At 34.7% G+C, this 16,949-nt stretch overlaps 1 protein-coding gene across 2 annotated transcripts; it reads left to right on the top strand.

The window, feature by feature from the left end:
- The first annotated feature begins 911 nt into the window (after window positions 1-911).
- Window positions 912-15,979, top strand: LOC138311681 (persulfide dioxygenase ETHE1, mitochondrial-like). Of its 2 annotated transcripts, none has more exons than XM_069252932.1 (8): window positions 912-1,059; window positions 1,268-1,544; window positions 10,466-10,610; window positions 10,948-11,133; window positions 11,736-11,828; window positions 12,294-12,383; window positions 12,745-12,861; window positions 13,326-15,978. In XM_069252932.1, the coding sequence occupies exons 2-8, from the start codon at window positions 1,278-1,280 to the stop codon at window positions 13,373-13,375; spliced, it is 948 nt and encodes a 315-aa protein (XP_069109033.1). In that variant the 5' UTR covers window positions 912-1,059; window positions 1,268-1,277; the 3' UTR covers window positions 13,376-15,978. The 2 variants fall into 2 exon arrangements, with proteins under 2 accessions (XP_069109033.1, XP_069109034.1); XM_069252933.1 differs by having other exon boundaries at window positions 992-1,059; window positions 1,422-1,544; window positions 13,326-15,979.
- Window positions 15,980-16,949: the final 970 nt, after the last annotated feature.

Genomic DNA, 16,949 nt, shown 5'->3' with positions numbered 1-16,949 from the left:
ATATATATATAGAGTTCTTGGGTTAGAGACCCTTAAGCCTGTGGCTGCTTTTTTTCTCCTTGCATTTTTTAGGTCAGACTGAGACAAAGTCTCAAGTGACCTATTCTAATCACTTGCGTGAGGCCATTAAGGTCTGTGACTGCATTTTTTCTTCTCTTACTATGAGTGCTTTACTGGGTGTCGGAGTAGAGCATTATTATCATTCTAAATTTCTTACAATTCATTTTATAAAATGTGAAACAGATTTTAAAACTTATTATTAAAGGGGAAACAATATTAATACAAAGAAAAGAATGATAGAATCATGTGTTTGCCATATTATTTAAAATTGTTTTTAAATTGAGTTTAGACCTAATGATAATCTTCGTCCCATAGGCTAGTTTAATCATAACAACATCCATGTATAACTATAAGTCAGAGCTAGACTTGTAAATATGTTTGTATATTGAACAAGTATAAGGCACAAATTAAGAACATCTAAAAGTATAGTCACACAATAAGTATTATTAATATTGCTTATTTTTAGCCCACCATCTGATTCAAATCGCCTTTCGTGTGTGGTTCTTTGTCCGTCTGTCCATCCCTCCTTTCTTCCATCCTTCCTGCCATCTTGGATTTTGATAGATAAAGTTTGTTACCACTATTTCTCAGAAAGTACTGAAGAGATCCTTCTCAAATTTCACATGTAGGCTCTGTTCCCTTAGGACCCTAGCTGTGCATATTGCATTAGGGGACTGATCGGTCAACAAGATAGGTGACAGGCCACCATCTTGGATTTTGACAATTGAAGTTTGTTACTGCTATTTCTCAGAAAGCACTGAAGGGATTTTTCTGAAATTTTCATAAGTAGTAATATGTAGTAAAAGTCTGAAAAGCAGAGAAAAGATCCCTCTTTCGTTTGCCAGACATAGATCATTCTTTGGTGGGCGCCAAGATCCCTCTAGGATCTCTTGTTGCTGCTTTGCATTTTAATTACAATCTTCTTTTTTTTTTTTTTTTTCAGACTTGCAAACTGATATCGTGTAAAATCATAACCTAGCACCAGTATCTCAAATAAGGGTAAGTATGAAAAAAATAGTTAAAAAAAAACCTTTGAATTTAAAAAAAAAAAAAAAAAAAAAAAAATTGTTTCTTGTTAATCTATCCAACCAGTTCCTACCTACCTTTCCCAAATCCACTCCCCAGGATCTTGCCAACTAACCCATACATTTGTACTAATCAAGATCACACTGGAGGTTTACTACCTTCTGTAATTTTTAAATTTCAGTTCTGTGACAATGGCCTTACCCGTGATTAAGACCTCTGTTCAGCGCTCTGGATCATTTTTACGTGTTGCTACATTCTCTCATTTCGTGTCTCGGTCAATCAGTGCTTCTTCTAGTAACTTATTATGTTGGAACTGTAAACAATCCAAATTTCAGTCTGAAACTTCAGTTTGTTCCTCAAAGACAGCATTGTCAACCAGAAATTGGAATTCTGTTTCTGTAGCAACAAGGAAGATGTCAGATTTCACAGGAAAAGACAAGGATTATATCTTCAGACAGGTAAGATTGCATGCTTACAGGTAGCTATATGACGTTTGATGTTTATTATGACTGTTAATTATAGTTGGAGAAGGGGTAGTTGTTATTAGGGATTTTGGACGGAAATGTTTAAAAGCATGCCCAATGTTTACTAAGTGTCATTCAAATGATGACAGATTAGACAAATCAAAGAGTCCGGATATGGGTTACATGTTTAATATTTTAGTTCATGAATGTACTGACCAATTAAACGAGCAGTGCTAAACCTAAGCTGCCCCAAAATGTATCTTATTCTGTAACGCTAAAGTTTTGCTGTGCCAGATGAAACAGCAGGTTAAAATGAAGGAACAGCTTCTTGTCAATAATTTTAAGGCCTAGAGACCTATATTTTTGAGCCAGTGACATGATGATATAAATGGCTTCCACATATATGACCTTGACATTTTTTGCAAGGTATGAGAGGTCACAAGTGTCAAATAGGTTAAATCTTTGAATGACTTGTCAATAACAATGAGGCCTAGAAACCTCATATTTGGCCTGTGGTATGCTGGTACAAAGGTATTTTATGGTTGTTCAAAAGAATGACATTGACCTTCATTCAAGGTCACAGAGGTCAAATAAGCTAAAATGTAATAACTTCTTATCAACAAAAGACAGGTGTAAACTCTAATATTGTTGGGTCTGTATCATGCTGGGATGAAGGACTAACAAGTTTGTTAAAATGAATAATCCTGACTCTTATTCAAGGTCACAGGTGTCAAATAAACCAATGTTTTTTAACTTCTTCTATTTAGAGGCAAATATTGGGCCTGTAGGATGCTGAGATGAGTGTCTGTTCAAATGTATGACCTTGACCTTCGACATTGACTTTCATGCAAGGTCACAGACGTCAGATAGTTTCAAATCTTTGAATGACTTCATGTCAATAACAAATAGGTATTGAGACCTTATATTTGGCCGATGACATGCTGAGATGAAAGGTTTCCAAATTTATTCAAATAAATGACATTTACATTAATTCTAGGTCACAGGGGTTAATAGACTAAAATCTGCAACTTCTTGTTACATGTAAATAAAAAGTAGCATAGCGACCAGATGTTTAGCCTCTACGTGATATGCTTTGATGAAGGCGCTTTCAAGTATGTTAAAATGGATGACCCTGACATTCATTTAAAGTTACTTTTGTAAAACATAGACAAATTTCAAAATTACTCCTCTTTGGCCTTGTTTCTTAATTTTAGGGGTTTCCATTGCGTATGGAAATCCTTATACATGTAGTTTAATATTGTTCTGATTTTAAGGATTTCCATTTTGAAAGAAAAACCTTATTGTTATTGTTTTCTTTTTTTTTTCAGTTTTTAGTTCTTATTTAGGATTTCCCTTTCAAATGGAAATTAGTTATTGTTCTGTTTTAAGGGATTTTTATTTGAGATGGAATCCCAATCGTGCTGATTTTTCATTTTCTCGTCAGAATTCAAAATTGCATGATATACATGTACCATAAATTGGGATATTTTGTCGTCGGGAAAATTTGCCGTTTTTGTATCAAATAGGGTGGTTAGATTTTGGTGCATTTAAATTTGGCGTTTCCCTTTGCCATGTGAATGTTCAGCGTATAGCTTAATTTGATCAAAAGAAAAAAAATCTGAAGAATGATTTTGTCTATACAAATAGATCCCACAACAATGAACAACTGACATGGTAGGTTTTGAAGCCTTATTGATATAAAGCATCCCCTGAAATATTGTTCTTCAATAAAAGTGATAAATAGTCACTATTAATTATATACATGTTTGCACAAAAGAAAGACTCGCATAAGTTACTTTTTTCCGTTTAACAGCACATACCTGAAATGTATGTTTATGTATTGTTATCGAGTAATTTACCGAGAGTACATGTTCGCATACCTTATACATTTTATTTAGATGTATCGGTAGTTATACAAAAAAATAAATACGTAGTCAAATTTTGGTATGTTAAATTTTGGCGTTTTCATGCCCAACGCCAAATAAGCCAAAATATGACCACATCCAACATATCCCAATTTACGGTAATCTACAACTATTTTCATGACAATGTCAACTTATGTTGGCTAAAAAAGCGCTTCTTTAAGATGCCTTAGACACTAATAGATATAATGGCGTGATTATTTGATGACAGATATATATGCACCGAACTCTGTGGACTTACTAAAGTGAAATGTACAAGTTTTTGCATATTTTGCCAAAATTTACATACATAATGTACAACACAACAAACTACTACTCAAAAATGATACATAAGTTTAGGGCTGATTGTTACATGAACGAATAACAGAAAGGAGAAACCAGCAGCTAAATTCAAAACACAATTTAATTATATATACAATATTATACAGAGATGGTTTACAATATCTAAAGTAATTGGTGGTGGTACAAGACTAGTACGATGATTTAAAGTGTTACTTATCTGTATGCGAATGTCCTGGTATAATCCTTGATCCTTCCAGGTTTCAAATTAACAATAATCACAAATCCACAAGGAAATTGAATGTCCACCGATGATTTGTAAAGTTCCAGGCAATATGAAAAAATCCACACAAAGTGTTGTAATAATCCACAGATAAAGTCACAATAGCTCTCCCAATAGAATCTTATATGGCGCTGTACAATTCTTGATATGTCTTATTACAGGTCTCATTACAGTTCTGATTAGCCTTGGACAGCTGGAGTATATATAGCTAAACCGTAATTCAAGAATATTGGAGAACCTTCTACTTCTAGAAATATCTAACTAAAAACAGTAAACAAGTAAACACACATAACTTTCTGGAAATAGATCATTCTAGATCTCTACTTAAAATCAACATGTTTACAAACATATTTGTTTATACATGATTAAATTCTAGAAAGTTCTATAACCTAAATCAATGATATGACCTTCATAGGATGTATTGATAAAAAAAGCTATAGGAGTTATCTCCCTTATCTCATAACTACATGTATTTAGTGTCATACATAACACACCCCTCCTTAAAGAAAAGAAAGTTTTCTTGAAAAGGAAACTTTCTTGACATATCAAGTAATATTTAAATCCTTGATAAAGCATCAGCTAGAATATTGTCTTTCCCTTTGATATGTTTGATGTCAAGATTGTACTCTTGCAAAGTCAAACTCCACCTGAGAATTCTTTGATTTTTGTTTTTCATTTTCCCAATGAATGTCAAAGGGTTGTGGTCGGTGAAGACCAACACAGGCACAACTGTAGTGCATAGATACACATCAAATTGGTTCAAGGCCAAAATCAATGCTAAGCATTCTTTCTCAATGGTGGAATAATTTCTCTGGTGGTTGTCAAACTTTTTCGAGAAATAACAAAGTGGATGATCAATTTGTTCAGAACCTTCTTGCATCAAAATAGCACCAACACCTACATCGCTGGCGTCAACAAACAGTTTAAACTGTATTAAAATCTGGAGCAGTCAGAACTGGTGAGTTTGATAGTATGGCTTTCAATTTCTCAAAGGCAGACTTACATTCGTCTGACCAGACAAATTTGACATTTTTCTTTAACAAAGCAGTAAGTGGAGCTGCTATAACAGAGAAATTTTGACAAAATTTTCTGTAGTATCCAGCCATACCAAGAAACCTCATCAGCTCTCTCTTGCCTCCAGGAGCTGGAAAATCTATAATTGATTCTACTTTGGCCTGAACAGGTTTAACCTGCCCCTGTCCTACAACATGGCCTAAAAATTCAACAGTTGCATGACAAAATTCACATTTCAATAAGTTTACAGTCAATTTCATGGTAGTGAGTCTTTCGAAGAATTCACGAATCCCGCGTAGATGGTCTTCCCACGTGTCGTGGTAGTTGATGACGTCATCAATGTATCCATCACAGCCTTCCAGGTCTGATATCACGCTGTTAAGAAGACGTTGAAATGTTGCCGGGGCATTCTTCATACCAAATGGCATAACTTTGTACTGGTACAAACCTTGCGAGGTTACAAATGCCGACACTTCTTTAGCTCTTTCTGTTAATGGCACCTGCCAATATCCTTTCAACAGGTCAAACTTGCTTACGTACTTGGCTTTGCCAACTTTGTCAATACATGAGTCAATCCTTGGAATTGGATAAGAGTCTGTTTTACTGACAGAGTTTACTTTTCTGAAGTCAGTACAGAACCGGTATGTCTTGTCTGGCTTTGGCACCAGAACACATGGAGAGCTCCATTCACTTTTGCTTGGTTCAATAATATCATTGTCCAACATGTATTGAATTTCTTTCTTTAAGTGTTCTTCTTTCAAAGGATTGACACGGTAAGGATGTTGCTTGACAGGTGGCGCATCGCCTACATCCACGTCGTGATAGATAGCATCTGTTTTGCCTGGTGTATCCGGAAACAAATGTTTATACTCAAGTATCAAATCTTTAAGTTCATTGCGTTCATTTTCCGATAGATGACATAGTTTCTTGTCCAAGTTCGCGAGCACATCTGAGTTCCGTAACTTAACACCACAGTCTAAACCTACATCTTGTACACCACCATCTAAGTCTAATTTACAAATATCAGCTGTACTTTCACTTTGTGATGGTACAGAGGCCAAAGTAGCAATAGGTTGAGAGGTCTTGCTCTCTTCTCTATCTACATATTTCTTAAGCATATTAACATGACATAATTGAGTTTTCTTGCGCCTCCCTGGAGTTTGTACAATGTAGTTAACATCATCGACCTTTTTCTCAACAACATAAGGTCCAAAATATCTAGCTTGCAAAGGCTGACCCGGTATTGGTAATAGAGCCAAAATTTTGTCACCTGGATCAAAACTTCTTGCACGGGCATCTTTATCATACCATGTTTTCATTTTGGTTTGAGTAACGGCCAAATTTTCTTTTGCCAGTTCACATGCCCTTGTCAACCTTTGCTTAAAGTTAGACACATACTCTAAGAGATTAACTTTAGAATCTTCGTCCAAAATTTTGTCTTTCAAAATTTTCAAAGGACCACGTACAGTATGTCCAAACACAAGTTCAAAGGGACTGAAGCCAAGAGATTCTTGTACAGATTCTCTAACGCCAAACAACAACATGTGTATACCTTCGTCCCAATCTCTTTTTGTTTTCAAAACAATAAGATCTCATCATATTCTTCAATGTCTGATGAAAACGTTCTAAAGCACCCTGAGACTCTGGATGATAAGCACTAGACTTATACTGCTTGATCTGGAGCTGGTACATGACTTGTTGAAAAATACCAGACATGAAATTCGAACCTTGGTCCGATTGGACAGCTTTTGGAAGACCAACCAATGTAAAGAATTTAACCAAAGCCTTGACTATGTTAGGGGCTTTAATATTCCTGAGTGGAATGGCTTCAGGAAAGCGTGTGGAAGCACACATAATAGTTAAAAGATACTCATTCCCAGACTTAGTTTTGGGTAGAGGACCTACACAGTCTATAATGACTCTACTAAATGGTTCCTCAAATGCTGGAATGGGGTGCAAAGGTGCAACAGGGATTTTCTGATTAGGTTTCCCTACCACCTGACAAGTATGACAAGACCTACAAAAATCAGCCACATCCCGTTTCAACTTGGGCCAAAAGAAGTGATCTAAGATCCTGTTATAAGTCTTGGTCACACCTAAATGCCCTGCCATAGGTACATCATGAGACAAACTCAGAATATCTTGCCTATACCTCGGTGGGACAACTATTTGATTGACAACCTTCCAGTCTTCCTCGGGAGACACATCAGGGGGGCGCCACTTGCGCATCAACACACCTGACCTACGGAAGTAACAAACCGGGACTTTCTCCGCCTCTTCCTCACTCAAAGCCCGATCACACAGTAAGGAGATTTTCAGGATCTTTTTCCTGTTCTACTATAAGCTCCTCTCTAGACAAAGATGATTTGCTCATCATGTCAGACAAAGAAGTACCCTTGTTAGGAACAACTCTATCACTATCAAAGTCTACAGGATTGCTCAAAAGATCACACTTGCTCCCGACATCCTCTATATCATGAGCCAAGAAAGTGTCACCTAACCCTGGACTATAATGATCCTCAACTACTGCAACATCAGAAACCTTCTTACTCATTGAACGAGTTACAGCACAAGAAGGGAAAATACCAGGAAATTCCTGTTGAATAGACTCAGCATCATCTGTTTTATCTGGAATACTGGACACTAAGGGATCTACCCTAACTTTCTCTCCAGCCAAGTCATTGCCTAAAATGAGCGACACGCCCTCTATGGGAAGTTCCGGTCTAACACCAATGGTGACAGGCCCAGTAACCAAGTCTGACTTTAAATAAACAGAATGGAGAGGCACATTAACAAAACCTAACTCTACACCTTGAAGCAAAACACTACTACCACATGAGGTCTCCTCAGACAAAGGCACTACGCCATCTAATATCAAAGAATGAGAAGCCCCAGTATCTCGCAAAATCTTCACAGGTTTCAAGTTGGTAATATCACTAGTAAGTGAAACAAAACCTTCAGAAATGAAGGGAGAGTACTTCTCCAAGACACTATCAGACTCTGAGCTCTTAATCTCAACAGACACTTTAGAATCTTCCACAATATCACTAAGTTTCTGACTAGGCTTTGACATAGCTAACACAGAAGGAACTGACTGTTTACGCCTTTGCTCCTTACGCTGGAGAGAATAACATTCAGACATAGTATGCCCTACTTTCTTGCAGTAATTACAAACAGGACCAGAAGGAGACCCCACACCTACCCTATCATCTGTTTTAGAAGCAGACTTAGTTTTATCACCTAATTTAGGTTTGTCGTAGGAAGGGCCACTAAAGGTTGGGTTCCTAGGCTGACCAAATTTACTAGTACCTGTGGTACTGTTTTTGTCTTGAGAACTGTTTTTAACAAATGAGCCTTTGTGGGTGAGAGCGTAATCATCAGCCATTGTAGCTGCTTCACTAAGGGTTTCAACTTTTCTCTCATCTAAATGAGTTTTTATGTTTGTGTGGACACAACGTTTAAACTCCTCTATCAACAATAATTGCCTCAATTTACCGAAATCCTCATCAATTTCTTTAGAATCACACCACCTATTAAATAATTGTTCTTTTTCTCTGGCAAATTCTACATGAGTTTGTTCATCTCTCTTTCTCGAGTTTCGAAATTTCTGGCGGTAAGCCTCAGGAACTAACTCATAAGCTTTCAAAATAGCTTTCTTGACTACTTGGTAATTTGAAATCTCATCTACAGATAAAGAAGGAAATTTGTCTCTAGCTTTACCAATCAAGACACTTTGAAGAAGCATTGTAAGCTTATCTTCAGGCCATTTCATACTATCAGCTATTTTCTCAAAATGCAGAAAATACTTGTCAACTTCTTTCTCTTGAAAAGGAGGAACTAACCTAATGTTTCTACTGACATCAAAACCTCTGTTTCCTTGTAAACCCCTAAAAGTTAGATTACTTGAACTGTCTTGAGAAGCTAGCTCTAATTCTTTCATTCTAAGTTCTGTTTCAGCTTGAATTTTCTGCTTCTCTAGCTCTAACATCTGATCTCTCTCAATCTCTTTTTCTTTTAATTCTCTTTCAATTTCTTTTTCTCTTAACTCTTTTTCTATTTCCATTTGTCTTAGTTTCATTTCATGTTCAAGTTCCATTTGTCTAATTTGAATTTCTGAGCTGACTGTTTCCTCTATACTATCTAATGCACTAGAGTCAAATTTGTCATTGTCAACAAAATATCTTATAATTACATTCCTAATTTCAGCTTTCCTCAAATTAGTTTTGATAGTAAGGCCTAAATGTTTACCCAATAACAGTAAATCCTTCTTACTAACTTGCAAAAGAACTTCCAGGGATGGCGCTTTAACAAACTGTTCTACCTGCATAGTAGTCATATTTATCTAGCTGTTGGTTTCAAATGTAAACTCAAAGTTTGTACACAAATTTTGAAAATTTCTTAATTAATTTTTCAAAGTTAGATTTCACAAATTGAATATCGATCTCGGACACGAGCCCCCAATTCTGTTACATGAACGAATAACAGAAAGGAGAAACCAGCAGCTAAATTCAAAACACAATTTAATTATATATACAATATTATACAGAGATGGTTTACAATATCTAAAGTAATTGGTGGTGGTACAAGACTAGTACGATGATTTAAAGTGTTACTTATCTGTATGCGAATGTCCTGGTATAATCCTTGATCCTTCCAGGTTTCAAATTAACAATAATCACAAATCCACAAGGAAATTGAATGTCCACCGATGATTTGTAAAGTTCCAGGCAATATGAAAAAAATCCACACAAAGTGTTGTAATAATCCACAGATAAAGTCACAATAGCTCTCCCAATAGAATCTTATATGGCGCTGTACAATTCTTGATATGTCTTATTACAGGTCTCATTACAGTTCTGATTAGCCTTGGACAGCTGGAGTATATATAGCTAAACCGTAATTCAAGAATATTGGAGAACCTTCTACTTCTAGAAATATCTAACTAAAAACAGTAAACAAGTAAACACACATAACTTTCTGGAAATAGATCATTCTAGATCTCTACTTAAAATCAACATGTTTACAAACATATTTGTTTATACATGATTAAATTCTAGAAAGTTCTATAACCTAAATCAATGATATGACCTTCATAGGATGTATTGATAAAAAAAGCTATAGGAGTTATCTCCCTTATCTCATAACTACATGTATTTAGTGTCATACATAACAATACAGTCTAAAGCATATTAGTTGATACTTTTTACCACCTTAGTTATGTTCAAGAGCACATAAGAAGTGATGTTTAGGCACATAAAATGCCACTAGTTTAAACAAGGTAAGATAACCTTAGGATTGTGCTCAGACATTGATGTCCATGTACAATGTATAAACACATACAATCCTAGGTCACTTTACTGAAATATGACAAATATCATGGACATTTTCAAAGTCTAATTCTGTTTTTCTATTTGCAGTTACTGGACTACAAGTCCTTTACATACACCTACCTTTTAGCTGACCCAGATACCAAGGAAGCTGTACTTATTGACCCTGTGTATGAGCTCGTCGACAGAGATCTCAACCTAGTCAAGTCCCTTGGCCTCAATCTGAAATTCGCAAGTATGAAATGAGTTTTAATTTGAATTTTTAATTTGAATTAAAATTTGGTCTTTTCAAATTTATTTGTTATGTCTTTGGTAAAATTACTAGTAGACGTAATAGATTTAGCATACTTTATATGTGTTCATTCAAATGTGTAGATCAATTTTAAAATGCATTCAGTAGATAATCATTTATGCATGAATTATTACATTTAGGTTCATACATGTAATACCAAGTGACTGTATTAGGTTATAATCATTCCAAGCTGATTAGATTAATTTCAAATTTGATATACACCGTGTAAATTGATATATATATTGACTTTTGATATAATGTCGTTTTTCTCTGCCTCTAGTTAACACCCATGTCCACGCTGACCATGTGACAGGAACGGGGGAAATCAAAAAGAAGCTACCGTCCTGTAAGAGTGTTATCACAGACATCAGTGGGGCCAGCGCTGACATTAAAACAGACGAAGGGTCTAAGGTGGAGTTTGGAAAGTTTGCACTAGAAGTATTGAAGACCCCTGGACACACCAACGGTAAGTGTGTTTTTAGGAGGGGGTTAAAATCAGACCAGGTATTCAATCACTGGTTCAGATTTCCAGTGGTGGAGAAATATACCACTAAAATAAATATTAGACACCGCAGACTACTGTACCTTGATCTTGACTAGAACTATGTCAGAAACACAGTGGACTACTAATAACATTTCCTGTGCTTCTGTCTATGTATATTTATAATGAATTAAAGTTCCTGTTACCACCTCTTAATAACATAGGGTACACCATTGTCTATAAAACTGCTGTAGGTTTGACTTGATTGGGACTTGATGTATTTTGCGCAGGCTATATTGTTTTCAGAATGTAGTATGCTTTTACGGATGATTCAATGTGATATCAATATAAAATTATGCTTTTTTTGCTGCTACCACAAAAGGAAACGATAACAATTTTCAACGATCACCTTAAACCTGCTTACCACATATATTAAGGGTGCATACGGATATACATGGAATGTTGATCTACATTGACCTTAGTTATGGGCAAGATAGAGGATATTGAAGTGGTTTCAACCATGATTATAACCATAGCAAGGAATATAGAAAATTCTAGTGATGTGTGTGGACATGTCTGACTTGTAGGTTGCTGTACTTATGTTTGGCGTGAGAAGGGCATGGCTTTCACCGGTGATGCTGTTCTCATACGTGGCTGTGGACGCACAGACTTCCAGGAAGGTTAGTTGAAAATAGTATTACTGAATTATTGTTTATGTTTGGCATTTATGTTAAATGATTATAAGAGCTTATATCTATTATGATATTTTGACAAAAATAGCATTTTGAAGACAAGTTATGACACGTAGTGCAATAGCTGAAACATCTCATATGTGTCACCTCCAACCATTGCATAGGGAGGAGTGATGCAGGCATAGAATATGCATGATCATCATGTTATGTCTGATCTAGTCCATATTTCAATAGGGGACAGGTGAACTACACCTTCAAGATATTTCTCATGTAGTCACAACTATGGTTAGTATTCTACACATACATGTACACTACACTATATCTATGTAAGAAGGCACCATGTATGCCGTATTAATAAACCACATGTAAATAATTCTATGGTGCTGTACTGATTTAAAAAAGATAAATGTCAACAAAGACTAAATACTTCATGTGTTGGGTGTATGATTCCAGGCAGTGCAGCCACACTGTACGATTCTGTCCACTCCAAGATCTTCTCACTACCTCCAAACTTCTTGCTTTACCCAGCTCACGACTATACAGGTAATTAACATATATCGAAAGTGGAAGTCTGTACCTTAAATTAATACTGCCATTCCATAGGTTATATAATTACGTTTTACATAGTATTTAACAAAGGAGCAAAATAATCTTAAAGCTATATATCTTTGACATTACTATTTGACTGCGCAAGAATCGATAGCAAAGATTTTTTTAAAGAAATGGGCGTAAAAACAAAGAATCTTAACCTTAACCATGTAAGATGTGATTTTCTTTTTTAAGTATGTAGAAAATCGTGAAATGTTTAAAGTGATTAAGCTTCTAGAATGCTGGCAATGATTTTTGGTAATGCATTGTCTTTGATTTGTTTTGAAAACTTTCGATATGCTTGGTGGTTTTGTAGGTCAAACAGTTACCACAGTGGCAGAAGAGAAATCCATGAACCCTCGTCTGTCCAAGTCGAAGGAGGCATTTATAGAGATTATGACCAGCCTCAATCTCCCCTACCCTAAACAGATTGGTAAGTCTTGCTTGTACTATCCAACACTACATGAACAATAGGCCCACATAAGTACAATCCACGTTCAAATTACATTTAACTCGATCTTGGACTAATCATTTGCCATTGAAAGATTTCCTGCAAATTATTTTTTCGTTGAAAGTGTTTTCCATTAAAACTTGAGACCCAACCAAAATCAAAGACAAGTTGACTACACCTGTTTGATAAGGGATGTGGAACTCATGTACATTTACGTTCTTCATTATTGGTAACATACATTATGTGGCAGTCACAAAATTGGAGAAAAAAAGAAGATTATGAGATACTGTATATAATAATATTAATATCACATAACCTGATACCTGTTTAGAAAGAAACAATTTGTTTTTGTGCTAATCACTCCACTTTGGATTGAAAGATAAAAGCTATTATTACAATTTTTATCATGTTTATTGATGTTCTTCATGTTTATATGTTATCATCAGATCGTGCGCTGCCTGCTAACCTAGTGTGTGGAGTGTTTGATACCGAATAGACCAACGAAGTACAAATATTTCCATGAAACCATGGCAGCAACAGCTAATACTTACTCTAGATAATGCTGTGGTGTTTGACTCAGCATGGAGAATGGACTCATGATTGACTTAGTGTGATTTAGACTCAGTGTGTGGAGTTGACTCAATGTTGATTGGATGCCCTCGAACAAGCCATATTTTACAGAAGAAATATATATTATACATATAACCAAAGTTTGAAACAGGTTAAATATATAATTACCTAGTACAATTGAGATTGTAAATGTATTTGTTGGTTGTATTATATGCTTATGTTTACGTTGTCTTTCAAGAATATAAAAACATGAAAATGATATTGATTGTATCAGGACATAAATTGTTGACATATACCATTTAAATCAAAATGTAATTTATATTTTATGTGAAGATATTTGAAGGTATTTTCAGTACGTTTGTTTTTAAATGAAATTTTAAAAAAAAAATGAAATAGTCTTTATTTAATGTTAATAAATACATGTATCATCATATTTGATAGAGGTTTGCTAATTAATTAAAACACCACATTATCACAATCAGGAAGAGAAATGAAAACAAGCTTTTATCTGTAAGTTAGCTTTTTCGTATCATGATATCAACCAACGGATGATTTATCTTTATATGTATAAAATACAAAAAAATGCATACTTGCCTTACCATTATAAGTTTGAATATACTCAGTAATCACTCATAGATCGTCATCTTTGACAAATCTTAGACCGATCTTGAACCGTTTGCATGTTCTCTTTTGCTTAAAATGCATGTTTACTGTGCAAAGATTATATCAGCATTTCCTGGTGGCATCATTTTTGTTTTCGGCACTAAACTCATAACAAGTACTATCAATGCAAATTTATACTGGTAATGTATCGTGTGTTATTTATGCACGATACCTAATACATGTATTTGACAATTGTAGAATAGTCTCTTTGCCTTATTCGTTTTCTTGAAATCTGCATTAATACATGTATAATTTCACATTGCGGCATTATTCTTTTGTTAATTTTTTTTGAAAAGGACATTCTCAAATGTATCCTAACATATTGTCGCAGACTTGATATTTCTCACAGTACAATATTACTCATACTATTTTGCAGGAAAATTGCCAAGGACTATTTAATAGCTTACGACTTACGTTTTGTCTATATGTAAGAGAGATTGATACCACTTTCTATTTATATATAGGAATTCCATTGGCATTGCTTATTCACATAGGCTGGAAACTTATTCAACAAATGTCAGACATTTACTTTTCATGAACAGAATATATGGTTATGTTTAAATTAAGATTTGGTCTTAACGGTTGTGCAATGATTTGGATTGGCCCGTCTTACTGCGGTCTTGATACCAGATGTAGACATTTGACACCAAACTTCTATCTATCATGTCTATGTCTGAGTCAAATTAACTCGGTCTAGATTTAGAACAGGAAAGAACCTTTGGTACACCTGATATCCCAGTATGAACCTTGTAACCGCTCTGTTTGCTTCAACGTGTAGACATGTTAAAAACCAGTTTGCAAATGATTATAATTAAGGTACATACTTAGGTTGTCTGTATGTCGAACATACTACATTGTATTAGTAAATATTTTTGCTTAATATTTAAGCCTTAATTGAAGTTTTTACTTTTACTAAATATTTTTGATTAATTTTTAAGACTTAATTGAAGTTGGCTTTAAGTAAATATTTTTGATTAATATTTAAGACTGAATTGAAGTTAAAATTAAGCCTATTAGATTACAATTTGATTTTAAGACATCCATCATGAATCCCGGATTGTTACTGGTGGTTGGTTGTCAAGTTGTTTTAATACTGTTTAGACTACTTTGGTTGTTAATGACTGTTTACAAACAATGAACAAACCTACCTGAAAATACCATGACAAACATTCTTAAGACAATACTGTTATCTGATATGTTAAGTATAACATTGTAACATTTTTAACATAAATCGTAAGGAATCGGTAGCTTTTTTTGTTATGATTCTGTATGTTTTTAATTTTTGTCATTGTTCTATGTTGCCTTTTTTCATAAGTGCTATTTTAAACGTCCCTTGCTTTACTTTGTTATCATAATGCATTGTACAATTGTATATCGCTAATATTATCTTTGATCTATACACTCGTTTTATGTTTAGCTCTATTTATCTATCATTTTATTTCATATTAATGGAGTTCCTTTTGTCTTATTAGGTTGAACTTGGTTGTTTTTGTATCGTATGATTTTACTAACTGAATATTGAATTTGGAGGATTTTGATCAGTTTGAAAAAAAAATAATAAAATTGTATCCAGACATTCGTCATATTTGTTATCTTTTAGTAGAAGTGACAGTTTCCCTAGTGTAGTCCAGTTTGATTTGCATTGATTTAATTCTTGTCAACAGCTTAGTGGTTCCCTTGCGAAGTGTTTGACCCGGATTCCTTTGACGAATTTGGTCTTCGTTGAAAAGATTGGTTTTAAGAATTATTTTCAGTTGATTGATGCTCTCATTCTCGAAATTGTAGGAAATGACCAAGCATCACACGTTTTTCGAATTACAATAAATACATTTAAAAGCACAGTATTGGCTATTCTTGGTCCATTTGCAAATTACGTTAACTATCGAGCGACCGCTAAAATAATGCAACAAACACATTTGCAAACTATCAAACAAATCAAACAAAAATTCTGACCGAGGTGACGGTGCCGCGCCAAACCGAGGGTTTAAAAAATGGATACAATTGAGTTGAGCAACATGCCAACCTTTTCGGAAAAGATTGGTGGTCATGAAGAGAAAAAAGGGTGGTCAAACCTAAGATGATGTTAGAAAAAAAAAATGAAAAAATGGTACAATACCGAGCATGATGCTTATGACTGAAGGGTCGTTTGAAGGACACCTGTATTAATGATTCCCATTACAATCAGTTCAGTAGATAAAACTTATATTTTTGCAGACTTTTCAAATACATTTTACGAACATACTGTATATAATTAAGCACTTAATTAAAGTGAATAGTCGGGCAAAGAAAACCAGTCTAAATGCGTTCATTGGCCTTCCAAAAGTTCTCACGTATTAATAGGACGGTCAAGTTCTGCTTAGTTTCCCAGTTCTTACCATTAAAGTAAAGAAAAGTTGAAAGCATCGAAAGCGAGGCTGCGTGGAAATGTAACCACAGACATAGTGAGCCAGGAGGACGTTTTAGAATTCCCAGACAGATTTTGACGAGAGATTTTATTTTTCTATTTCATAAGAAATAATTCTGGATACATTCACACCATTTTTACCAACTTAAGCCATCCTTGCCCGACTGTTCACTTTAAACACACACAGCAATGTTCTTGTTGGTAAATATGTTAAATAGTTGAAACACCCTTTCAAATTACTTGCTTATTTAAATTGATGTATAACAATAGTTTGAATTTTAAATTGTTTCATAATTAATACCCAACTCACCACATGTTGTAGGTGTAAAACACCACGCGTAGTACTTTATATGTACACCGCGTAAGAAAGTTGGTTTACAGTAATACGAAAAGGAATGATGTACAATATGATAAATTTATACTGGCACTGTAC

The sequence above is a fragment of the Argopecten irradians genome, unplaced genomic scaffold, assembly GCF_041381155.1.
Source record: "Argopecten irradians isolate NY unplaced genomic scaffold, Ai_NY scaffold_0083, whole genome shotgun sequence".
Lineage (NCBI taxonomy): Eukaryota > Metazoa > Mollusca > Bivalvia > Pectinida > Pectinidae > Argopecten > Argopecten irradians.
The sequence above is the reverse complement of the archived record's forward strand: the minus strand, read 5'-3'. Positions and strand labels throughout refer to the sequence as shown.

Coding starts and splice junctions, on each gene's coding strand:
- LOC138311681 (XM_069252932.1), top strand. CDS start 1,278: ATGGCCTTACCCGTGATTAAGACCTCTGTTCAGCGCTCTGGATCATTT. Junction 11,134..11,735: donor GACCCCTGGACACACCAACG/GTAAGTGTGTTT, acceptor TCTGACTTGTAG/GTTGCTGTACTTATGTTTGG. Junction 11,829..12,293: donor ACGCACAGACTTCCAGGAAG/GTTAGTTGAAAA, acceptor GTATGATTCCAG/GCAGTGCAGCCACACTGTAC.